This window comes from Ctenocephalides felis, unplaced genomic scaffold, assembly GCF_003426905.1.
Source record: "Ctenocephalides felis isolate EL2017-DRISC unplaced genomic scaffold, ASM342690v1 CF-g0.4_SCAFFOLD_01886, whole genome shotgun sequence".
Lineage (NCBI taxonomy): Eukaryota > Metazoa > Arthropoda > Insecta > Siphonaptera > Pulicidae > Ctenocephalides > Ctenocephalides felis.
In genome coordinates this window covers 159030688-159042830 of record NW_020538040.1, presented here as the reverse complement: position 1 = coordinate 159042830, position 12143 = coordinate 159030688, and the positions used below count along the sequence as shown (strand labels likewise).

The window sequence follows — 12143 nt, the reverse complement described above, 5'->3', positions numbered from 1 at the left end:
CTAGGGGACAGAGTTTAAGAGGTCTTCCAGTAAAACCATAGCATATTTATCTATGATGTGATGCAAGCTTTTAGGTCAATGACAAATATCGATAAGTTCAGGTTTGATAGACGATTTTTTCTATATCGATACCAAGATATTCAACCCTGTGAACTTGGTTTGACGTTTCCTCAACATAGAGTATGATCCCTTTTCGTTAAGGTTATGTTGTTTGGGAGTTGAAAGAAGCATGCACGTGTTGTTAGAACGTGTTTTGAGGGTCGTTTGCTAAGAAAAGAGTTTTAGTTAATTTTGCTATTGCTTTATTGTACCTGCATAAAGATGAGTGACGAAGAAAGTGAATCGTGCAAGTTTCATGAAATGGAGCTCGATGACAGGATCTTGAAAGTACGGTAATTAGTTTAGCATAATTGAAGTGTTTAAGCATGTTTGAAAATACTTTACTATTTCGTGAACATCCAGAACGTACGGAGCATTTCCTTTCAACTGCGAAATACATAAATGCAGAATGATGTAGGAGATTTGATTGAGTACTGAATTTATTGACAATAATGCTCAGTACATTTTTTGTATGTTTACATCTTAATATTTTGGCTAGCTTCTAAATATATATATTTTTCAAGGCTATTGCTAGACTTGGTTGGATAACACCAACTTTAATACAAGAAAAAGCTATTCCTTTACTTATTGAAGGTAAAGATGTTCTCCTACGAGCTCGAACAGGTTCAGGTAAAACTGCTGCATTTGTTATACCTGTTATACAAAAAATTTTGAATTCAAAGCATACAATGGCAGAACAAGCAGTCAAAGTTTTATTATTGGCTCCCAGCAAGGAATTATGTTCTCAAGTAATGTATTTTTTATTACAAATAAATGCATGTATTCGTCACTTTCTATGCTTAGGCCCTATGAATATATCTTTTAATTTGTGCAGATACACGCAGTTATAGTTTCTTTGACTTGCAAGTGTTCACAAGAAGTTAAATGCATTGATATATCCACAAATACAGATACCTTGGCTCAAAAGCCTCTAATTAATTCAAAACCTGATATAGTTATTGCAACTCCTGCAAGAGCATTAGCACATCTGAAAGCCGGTACCTTGGATCTAAAAAGTGGATTAGAAGTACTTGTTGTAGATGAAGCTGACTTAATTTTTTCTTTTGGGTAAGATTTTATTCATCATTTGTATAAATATATTATAAACTATAGAACTTTCTAATGATTATTAGAAAGTTTTAATAAAAATGATGCATAATCTAAAAATATGTTTTATTTGATATTAATGCAGAGTTTTATATTTGTTTTAGGTATGAATCTGACATGAAAAAAATACTAAGTTTTATGCCTACATTATATCAAGCTATTTTGGCATCGGCAACATTATCAGATGATGTTCAATCTCTGAAAAAACTGGTCTTACATAATCCAGTTATTTTGAAATTGGAAGAATCTGATATGGCTCCAAGTACTCAACTGACACATTATCATTTAGCTGCTGAAGAGATGGAGAAAGCTGCAATATTATACTCTCTTTTGAAGTTAAATTTAGTTCGAGGGAAGAGTATCATATTTGTAAATACTGTCGATCGATGTTATAAGTAAGTTATTTTTTAATGGACTACCAAATTTGATAACCATACTTTGCTGATATTGATAGATAATAATTAATGTATTATTATTGTTACAAATACTTTGCCATATAACTGCAATACTAATAATTACAAAGAATATTATTGGTATCATATATTCCTTGTTAATTTTGATATTCAATGAAATGTTTCAAATTCTTCAATGATGAAAAATTACTGAATGGGAGTTGATATCATACATGTTGTGATGATCAATGAATGACTTTTACCTAATCTTCTCTCTGAATTTCATTCAGAAAATAATAGATTTTGATTTGACGTGAATTAATTACTTACGAAGTGTTACATTTATACAGATTGAAATTATTTTTGGAGCAGTTTGCTATTCCAAGTACAGTTTTAAACTCTGAGCTACCATCTGCCATAAGATGCCATTCTGTAAATCAATTTAACCAGGTATTTTTATTATTTTTGTATTAATTTTTAATATAACAATAAATAAAGTAACTAATCTGATTGAAAATAATTTACTTTTATTATGCAGGGTATCTATGATATTATTATTGCTTCAGATGAAAATGTTTTGGAAAATCCTGATGTTACTCCATGCGATCGTAAATCAAAACGAAAGAAAGATAAAGAATCAGGCGTGGCTCGTGGAATAGATTTTCATTATGTTTCAAATGTCATAAACTTTGATTTTCCATTGTCAATAAATTCATATGTGCATAGAGCTGGTAGAACGGCAAGAGGAAACAATGAGGTAGTTTAATAATCATCATTTTGTACAAATATAATCAATAATACATTGTCTTTTATTTTTTAGGGAAGCGTGTTATCTTTTGTTAGTATCAGGGAGCGAGCACTTTTGAATCAAGTGGATGAGCATTTAAAATCTGATACTACAGATGATTCAATGATCAAGTAGTTTTTTATTATAAATTTTCATTGTATATAATTCTAAAAAATATTATTGCAATAGTAGTATTAATAATTTAAATTATTTTTCTGTACTTGCACTCAATATACAATATTGGTTTTATTTCAGAGCATATCAATTTAAATTAGAGGAAGTTCAAGCCTTCCAATACAGAGCTAAAGATGCTTGGAAAGCTGTAACTAAAATTGCTGTAAGGGAAGCAAGGTTGAAAGAAATTAAAAAAGAAATTTTCAGTTGTGAAAAACTCAAGGTAGCTCAATGAATAAAATAGTTGTTGAATGTGATTAGTTATAAACTAATTTAATTTTTAACTAATTTTAAACTATTTTGCCAGAGTTACTTTGAAGATAATCCTCGTGATTTACAAATATTAAGACATGATAAGGCTTTACATACTGTTAAAGTACAACCACATCTGGCAGATGTTCCTGAATATATAATACCAGAATCTTTAAAAAGATTATCTGGTATAGCTAAGAAACCTAAAAAGAGAACTTGGCAATCTGGAGGATCAAATACTAAAAATCAGGTATGAAAATATTGTCAATATATTGAGATTATATATCATAATGGTATTTTATTTTTAGTCGAAAAAGGACAATCCTTTGTTGGCAATTGAACTTACAAAGTTCAATAAGAAAAAAAAGAAATGATACATGGAAATATTTTCAAATGATGGATATTTGAATAAATAAATCTTGTAATATTAACAAGAATAAAAAGCACTGTGATAAATAAGTGTTCATATAATGCTCTTTTATTTATAAATTAAACTTTATATTTTTTGAGTTGATAATCAGTGTCATTTATAATTAGTCTGAACATTATTATAGTAGATTTGTACTCATTCTCGTAGATTTACATTCATTATAAATTGTAGTGTATTTTTACATCAGGAGCATAACATGACTGGACAAACCCCATATAAAAATGTTTGTTTTTCACAAAATAAATATATATTTATTGATCCAAATTATGTGTCATTTATTCCAAACACTTTACAAACATTACAATTCAAATTGAGCATACTTCCTTGCTTTTTTTTTTTTTTTTGATAAACTTTTGAAGATAAGAATCATCGATCTAAAGGGTTCAGATTTACCTGCGGTGTACTACTCCACTTAATAACACTATGTATTATTATATTGTCTGGTGTGTACTACTAATTATAAATACCAACGTCAAATGACAGTATTATTTACTCATCTTGTCCATTGCCTAGAAGCAGTAACATTTATTTCATTGTTTAGGAGGAAATCTATTATTGTCTCGTCTGGGAGGCGTCCATTAATCACGAGATTCATTTGTAAGGATTTTTCATTAAAAATGATCCCCCTCCCCCCAAGCTATATCACGTGTAAATTATAGAAAACGTGAAATTTTTGATACAAAAATTGGAATTTCTAAATTCAAGTAAAAGATAAGTGAATACAAATGCTTCTATATTAAATGTATTTTATTTTTAATGAAATAGTAACAACGCTATGTGTGATTATATTTATTATTTATAAAATGTACATAATATTTGAGTATTGAAAATGAAAGGAAAAGTATTGTAATTTATGATGTTGACTGTTCGGCAGCACTGCAGCAGACAGCATATTATATTATATTGTCTAGGGACAGAAGAGAGCGTTCCGAATCCTGAAGCACTTTGGTCCTCGCGCAGTGTTGCCAACATAATCCGCCAACTTGAAGATAATATTTATTTATCTATGGTTTAACTGACAAGTTGAGGTGCGATGTGTGTTGCCAGGTCGCTACACTGTGCTTTTTGGCCATCTATGGATCTCATCTCAAATGTAGACAGTGTTTGTGTCAAGTCAATCTATGCGCATTTTGTTTTTGCCGGTGTTCACAACTTGTGAATATTGAATTTTATATGCTCACGTATTTTATTTTTAATACAGTAAAGAACGGCGTTTGTGTATAAATCTGTAATTTTAACTATTTTATGAAGTGTAAATGACTAAATCTTGATATTCCCGTGAATTTTATAAAATGGCTGCAGTCGAAGGAAATGTTTCTAGATTATTAAAATTGGCTCAGAAATTCAATTGTTTCTACTTAAACGGTAAGATCATCTCAAAATACGAAACTTAACTATTTTTATGATATTTTTTACATTATTTTACTGATAATACTTTTGCTGGAAGATACTGTCATTTCTATAGTAATTGTAATTAATTTAGGAATTACTAAAGGTGATTGTTATCCTTTTATTGTGGAAGGCGTCCAAGTAGGCCTTGTACGTCCAGACGTTGCGCAAGTTTTGATAAAATATGACAATGTCTTCATTATGCAAAATTCTTGCATTCAGTTAAAATCAACCTTTAGAAATTATAGAGAGCGCACAGAAGTTATGGATTCTGTATTGCGGATGATGAAACTTGAAGGACTTTTCACCACACTAAAAGGCTGGCGAGAGGAGGTAATTGAATGATTGATTACTTGGTGAGAAATAATGTAGGTTTAATTTTTACTCAATGCAGTTGTCACGATTTGATTATGTTGATTATTTCTTACATTATATTGATTTATTCCATTTTTTAATTTTGATTTATTTTATATTATTGCCTACTATTTTAGAATAAAATTGAAGACATAACAAAACAGACATAATTTGATTGTGTATTTAAAAATTATACAAAAAGTGAAAATAGTAAGATCATTTTCTCGAGAAACTGCACTCTTAATTTGAATTAATAATTAAAAACTACGTATTATGGATGCTATGGCTGTCATAAATTGGATACATTTAAGGTGACCATATTTTTTAGCGTTAAAACTGGGACTGTAATTTTTTGTTGTGTTAACCCAGGATGGGGGTGGTATGGTTAGATATGTTTTTGAAATAACAAATATAATAAAAATCTAAACGAATCATTTTTTAAACTGAAAAACACTACTTTTAGTGAAAACTTTATTATTCTTTCTATAAAATTCTGTTCAATTTTCTTTGAAATTTTTCTATACTTTTCGAAATTTAGGGATAGTCCAGGACAAAAGGTTTAAATCCGGAACAAATATTGTTTTTATAAAAAAACGGGACACAACGTGGAAATCCAGGACTGTCCCGGCCAAACCGGGACGTATGGTCACCTTAATACATTATGTAACATAAGTTGATTTAAAATAAATATGTAACATATTATTGACACGAAGAATTTATTTCTGTAATTAAATACAATATGAGTAAAGTACAGTAGAATACGTTTATATTAAAATTTGATGATGATCAGGTGATGTTTGTCACAATCACTAGATCTTGCAAATGGATAAAATGAATCAGTATCAGTATGATCGGTGAATGATTGATACTAGTAATTTACTTATTTCAGAGATATGAAGTTAAAAGTTGTGATCAATCATTGTTAGAAATGGATAGGTCAGCTACATGTTTGTTTGCCATTCGCAACTATGGAGTTGATATTAATGGCTATGTACATCACCCTGTTAAAGGTTTATGCATATGGTTGCAACAAAGATCTGATACGAAACAGACATGGCCTGGTATGCTATCATTACTTTTTTTAACTATACACACACACACACATATATATATATATATATATATATATATATATATATATATAACTGTGTTTTGTATATATATAATCTATTGCACACATTATTTGTCTCATTGCTTTATTATAAGGTAAATGGGATAACATGGTTGGAGGAGGATTGTCTGTTGGCTATGGTATTAGGGAAACTGCTATTAAAGAAGCTGCAGAGGAAGCTTCAATTCCTAATTCGCTCGCAAGTAAAATAATATCAGCCGGCTGTGTATCGTAAGAATAATAACTGCTTTCATTAAAATTTGTTACATTAGTTTTTTGTTTTCTTTTAGATTTTTAACTCTAGAAGCTTTTGAACAATCATTTCAAATATAAGTAAATATTAATACTTTAAAACAAATGATATTAAGAAGTGTTTTACTAATACAAGGATAATAATGTTGCAAATTTTGATTTATATTTTTATACTTAATAATTTTAATATATGGTATTAATTTAATGGTGTACATCCTAATAGATTTTTATTTGAGAGTGAAAGAGGAATATTCCCGAATACCGAATTTGTATTTGACTTGGAGCTTCCTGTTGACTTCGTACCTAGAAATGCAGATGGTGAAGTCCAAGCTTTTGAATTACTCACAGCCAATGATTGTTACGAGAGGCTATTTTCTAGTGATTTTAAGACAACAAGCTGTCCAGTAGTCATAGACTTTTTAATAAGACATGGAGTAATTACACCTGAAAATGGTAAGTGATTTACAGTTGTTGTATTTTGTGCTAAATTTCTGATTGTTGTTTTGATGTAACATGCTAAGTCTCTGCTGACTAATATTATTAAATGAAGACCATTGATGTTGATTATTTGCAAGTGAGATTATATATAAAATATGCTTATCAGTAGTGGTATTCAACTTATTTTTTTAGAAGGTTTAAATTAATTTTATACAATTAGACATTTGCTATTGGAATATATGTGTATATATATATATATATATATATATATATATATATATAGAATATTTTTTCAATGTAATACATAAAATAAAAATTATAGAAATTTATAAAAAAAAAAATATGCATACAAATTGATTCAATACACTAATCAGTTAAATTACTGTAGTAGTGATACTGTTTTAGTGTCAATTTTTGTTTTGAATTGTTTCAGAATCAAATTTTACTGAAGTCATGGAACTATTGCATGTGCCATTGCAAACTCTTTATAAGAGTCGTTTTAGTGCTAAATTATCACAGGAAAATGGTAAAGTTCTTTCTATATAATTTTAGCATCTACAGAATTCTGTATCAGAATTTTTGTATGCCTAAATAATAGGCTTGTAAACAATTTTAAAACCAAATTTTAAAGAAATAAGTGTTAAGTGACGTAACTGATTGCATCAGATTTTATTTATTTATTAACTATTTTTGGATTGTTATTACAAATCAAGTGCAATAAATTGATTTAATTGTTAATTTATATTTATTTATGTTGAATTGAAAAATAATGAATATCATTCCACATCAATTTATATTTGAAAATTATATATTAAAATTTATATTGTATAAGTAACCAATTTATCACTTCCTTTTTTTATTTTATAATTTACATTGCATGGTATTTATATTAGACGTAAACGATTTGAAATGAAAATGGAAATGATGTTAACACTTTTTTGTAATTGATTTTATAATTAAGATATATAAATATGTGCTGATTGCCCACCTGGTATGCTGTAATAATACTGTGCATTGTATGCTGCGTTATATAATATATATATATATACACATATCCCCCGTTTTTTACGAAAGATACCTTCCAGAAAAAAACGTGTCACTCGGAAAATTCACTTTTGTATGGAAAGACCGTGCTAAATGAAAATCACTATAGAAATGCCTTTCTTGTATATTTTTAATGTGATGTATAACTAATATATTGAACCAAAAATAAATAATAATTTCTTCAATACCGAACATATTTAATAAATTTTAACAAAATTAATTTATTTCAATAATATAAAAAAATATATTAAATATTGAATTTTCTTTATAGATAAAAATTAAAATTGGTTTGTACAGATATAACCTTTTTTTTTTACTCTTTAGGTAAATTGAATTAAGTGTTTGGGAAGGCAAGTCCATCGGTTATGGACTCTCAATAAAAATAAGTTAAAAAAAATGTCATTTTGCTGTCAAAAATATTTATTGGACTTACTGCACATCAAATTATCTGGTATTTTATAGAGATTTTAATAACGTGTACACATTTTGTGTAAATTTTTTTGGGTTCCGTATTACGGTACGGGTTTGCCTGAAGGCACAATGCCTTGCACCACACTAGTTTTTTTTATAAATTAACGATTTTGAAAAAAAATGATTCTGTTATTTCGTTTGTTCACCTTAAATGAATTTAAGGTATCAATTATATAAAAACACTACTTAAAAACGCAGTTTAAAAGCAATGATTCTATTTATTTTTATATTGCAAACAAACTAGATTATACACACATAAAATTTAGTACACACATAATTTTTAGTTTAATTTAGAAAACGGGAAGTTCCCATCATGTTGTAGATATAAGCATATTGTTTATTATTTATAATTTAGTGAAAATGCAAAATTAATAGTTTTTTAAAAAACATATTTTCAAAAACCGTCTAAGATCGAAAACGTGTAAAAACGGGGGATAGGTATATATATATATCTGGCCAGGGTTATGTTAGGGAGGCAAGTCATTTGTAACATGGTATTTGATACTTGATAAAATGAACATTTTATTCTTAAGTTGTTTTTTAGAGAAAGTTTTTACCCAATCTTATTTTTATGTGATAGATTGTTCCCCTTTTTACTCTATGAAATTAGTTCAAAAACAAAAGTAAAATGGGTGCAATTAATTACTAAAACATTCTTCTTAGAATGTGTTGCACATCTTTTGTGCTTGCACTTTTTAGTTTCTGAAATATATGATAAAAAAAATTATTTGAAAAGAGAATGTTATATCTAAAATTTAAAACATAAAACAATCATTTCAATAATTCAATCATTCAATTGGTTCTAGGTGGAAATCTTTGAAAGTCGTTGATTTAGTGATAAGTCAGTATTATTATTACTACTATATTAACAAAAACGTATTAGAACAAAGCAAAACAAACTTTGTGTTAATCAAACAAGTTTCTTTGAAAAGGAAATTAATTGTATGCATTTTCTTCAGTACGAAAGCAATGATTAAATAAACGCAAGGTTTTTTTTTTTTGCTAATACTGCAGAAAAATATTTAGAAAAAATTTCGCAACTTAATACAGAGAAAGTTGAATTTATTAAGAAAAATTAAAAATTTTCTGTAGTGAATGGAAAATAGTTCAAAATTTATTTGAATTGTTGCTTTGAAAATAGCAAATTTATTTAATATCATAACATGAAGTTTTTTTTTTGTAAAATAAATTGAGGATATTGTCTATAAAATATTCTAAACTTAAAATTAGTATGAAAAGTGAAAATTTAACATTTTCTGTATCGGTGTTTTATCAACTCTAGCAAATGGTGCAGTATTAAAGACATTTCAACGTTTTAACAAATGGAACCAAATCTCATCATTATATAATCAAAACACAATTATTATATTATCAATTCAATTTTTTTTTTTTTTTTAAATCAATGTTGATAGTGCTCTAAGCTTGTCAACTTATGGGGTGTATTCAAATGTAGAAATTCATAAATATCTTTTTTTTTTGTTTCATATTTTTCAAAGTTTAACTATTTAAGAATATGTGTACAAAGGGATTTTTTAAAATTTGAATTATTGTTGGACATACAGCTATTTGAGAAATTTCCTTTTGCAAAACTTCAAACGCGTTTTTCTCAGAACACGATTTCTCCAGTTCTACTGAACTGATTTATTTGAAACTTTCAGAAATTCTTTATAGACTTGTCTCTGGCATATACTAGCTTTATTCCCAAATTTCAATCTTTACTATTTTTAAAAAATTCGAGTAACTCAAAGTGGGCAAGAAATTGATTCTTTTTGTTCAAAAAGTCACCATTTTGTCAAAAATTTATTATTCTTAACTTAATCCTAGTATAGTATAATTGCGACATCATTTCATGACGGATTACTGGGAATGCTGCAATCGTGGTGATAATTTTTAAAATCAACTGTTTTTTGTTTTTAATTTTTTCTGTACTCTTGTAACGTTGATAAATATATTACAGAAGAAATTGTAAAAAAAATGATTTCCTTTTTTTTTTTTTGAAAATGACAATGATTTAAAAATGACCTAAAATTCATGCCTCTACACTAGAATATCCCCTTAAGAGAATAATCATTGATTTTAAGAATTGATGACATAATATTGCAATTTAAATATAATTTTATACAACCATTAGTTTGTTCATTCAAGTCTAGTGATCTTTGCTCATATTTATAGATTTGATATTTTGATAGATTGAGCATGGTTTCAAATTGAATTTAAAAACAAACAGCGCAGTTCAATTTGAAACAATTTACAATTTCATAAAACAATTTTCAATTACAAATTTCGTTTATCCATAAAATAATGGAAGAAACTGTCTCCTTTTCACACTTGCTGCTTGCATGTGTTATATATATGCATTATACATAATTGAATTTGTTTTAAAGCTCCAAACTTTTTCCACATGCTGGTGGGACAACTATTCTTAATATTAATGATAATTGTTACACTGTAAACAGATTTTGGTATTGTGATTATTTTATCCTTTTTGCATGTGCACAGTGATACTATATTATACATGTAAAAAGAGAATATTGAGAACTTTCTTTGAGAACTTATTTGATGTTTATATAATGTGCTTTCTTAAATATAGTTTTAATATTAGTGATTTTCATATTGTTAATTTAATTGTTAATAATGGCTGTGCCACATGAGTTATGGAATCATACTATTATTATAAAATATCAATAATGTATCTTGTAATATTTGTATTTCTATCTTTCTTTATTGATTTAATTCAATGAAATGTTTTATAAAAACTTTTGAATTTAATATAAAAAAACAAGTCAATGATTTGTGATCTAATTCATTGCATTTATTTCATTGTATTCTAGTGTATTACCTATTCTTTTATTTCATATGCAAATTTTGCAATTTAGATTAAAATTCTAATTAAAACAACTGAATAATACTGCTACAGTGAATTAATTTTTATCATTTCTGAATATAAATCAAATCAATTAGCATAAGGCTAGAGTGGTGCCTCTAATATATGTATTAAATTATTTAGTAAGAGCATTATTATTGCGCCCACCTAGTAGTGCAATCTCTATAAATACATTTACACGATTATAAAATCTTTTGGATTATGAAAACTGCATGTAATTTTTGCACTTGTATCATAAGCGCATTTGAATATGATAGAGAATTAAAAAAAAATGCATTTGAATATATCATTTATTAAATATAAAAAATATATATATATAACCACACTTTTTTCTCATGTACATCTTAAACATAACCATGCTAATTATTTTCTATGGGATTTACATTTTCATTACTCGCAACATCACTTACATTAGCATATTTTTTTCTGATGCAGTCATTAAGGCCTTCTTTATTTCGAGCAGATTCTATGGCATAAAACTGAACTCTTGGAACTAAAATAGTATTTTCTGGACTATAATCCAATGTGCAATCTAAGCGTATTAAGGTACCAAAACTGTAATCTTCTATATGTTTGAATCGTTCACAAAATTCTCTCCATCGGCATTTTCCTGTATAGCCTTTTAATGAATTTTCATCTAGTACTTTAACATCCATATCTGGAAATTCTTGACGAAAACAATGGTAGATAATTTCATCTTGGGGGCACATTTTGAGAAATTTTGGGTCTACAGAGCAAAGTATCTGAAATAAGGCACGTCTGTACTGAATATTGCCTATAAGTTGAAGATAAATATTTTAATAAATGTACATTAAAATAGACAATAACATGATCCATGGCTTTCATAGCCCATAAAGTTTCAACTGTTTCATCATTTCCAAATTCGTGAGCGGGCCTATTCAACACATCCTGAAAGTATTTCACGGTCAAAAAGAAATCACAAAATTATTGGTACAATT

General features: G+C 27.6%; 3 protein-coding genes across 3 annotated transcripts; 2 read left to right on the top strand and 1 right to left on the bottom strand.

Annotated features, from left to right (window-relative positions):
- Positions 1 to 160: 160 nt before the first annotated feature.
- On the top strand, positions 161 to 3260 carry LOC113376533 (probable ATP-dependent RNA helicase DDX56). Its single transcript, XM_026616485.1, has 10 exons — positions 161 to 387; positions 624 to 848; positions 935 to 1167; positions 1311 to 1601; positions 1949 to 2048; positions 2137 to 2355; positions 2419 to 2516; positions 2641 to 2782; positions 2867 to 3061; positions 3120 to 3260. Exons 1-10 carry the CDS (start codon positions 322 to 324, stop codon positions 3183 to 3185), a joined length of 1635 nt encoding a protein of 544 aa, XP_026472270.1. The 5' UTR covers positions 161 to 321; the 3' UTR covers positions 3186 to 3260.
- A 1072-nt stretch (positions 3261 to 4332) lies between these two features.
- Positions 4333 to 7429, top strand: LOC113377607 (uncharacterized protein YJR142W). Its single transcript, XM_026617980.1, has 6 exons — positions 4333 to 4606; positions 4725 to 4963; positions 5874 to 6045; positions 6191 to 6326; positions 6571 to 6800; positions 7219 to 7429. The coding sequence occupies exons 1-6, from the start codon at positions 4534 to 4536 to the stop codon at positions 7329 to 7331; spliced, it is 963 nt and encodes a 320-aa protein (XP_026473765.1). The 5' UTR covers positions 4333 to 4533; the 3' UTR covers positions 7332 to 7429.
- Positions 7430 to 11510: 4081 nt separating this feature from the next.
- Positions 11511 to 12093, bottom strand: LOC113378026 (protein PBDC1; the record flags this gene model as incomplete). Its single annotated transcript, XM_026618524.1, is given in 2 exon segments — positions 11511 to 11927; positions 11995 to 12093. Coding segments are annotated over 2 exon segments (483 nt in total), but the record flags the coding sequence as incomplete, so codon positions are not given.
- Between the last annotated feature and the right edge of the window lie 50 nt (positions 12094 to 12143).

Bases quoted from the DNA above. Each gene is read 5' to 3' on its own strand.
- LOC113376533 (XM_026616485.1), top strand. From the start codon at position 322: ATGAGTGACGAAGAAAGTGAATCGTGCAAGTTTCATGAAATGGAGCTC. The intron at 849-934 runs GTAATGTATTTT...TAATTTGTGCAG, and splicing joins GCAAGGAATTATGTTCTCAA to ATACACGCAGTTATAGTTTC. The intron at 2,049-2,136 runs GTATTTTTATTA...TTTATTATGCAG, and splicing joins CTGTAAATCAATTTAACCAG to GGTATCTATGATATTATTAT.
- LOC113377607 (XM_026617980.1), top strand. From the start codon at position 4,534: ATGGCTGCAGTCGAAGGAAATGTTTCTAGATTATTAAAATTGGCTCAG. The intron at 6,327-6,570 runs GTAAGAATAATA...ACATCCTAATAG, and splicing joins ATATCAGCCGGCTGTGTATC to ATTTTTATTTGAGAGTGAAA. The intron at 6,801-7,218 runs GTAAGTGATTTA...GAATTGTTTCAG, and splicing joins AGTAATTACACCTGAAAATG to AATCAAATTTTACTGAAGTC.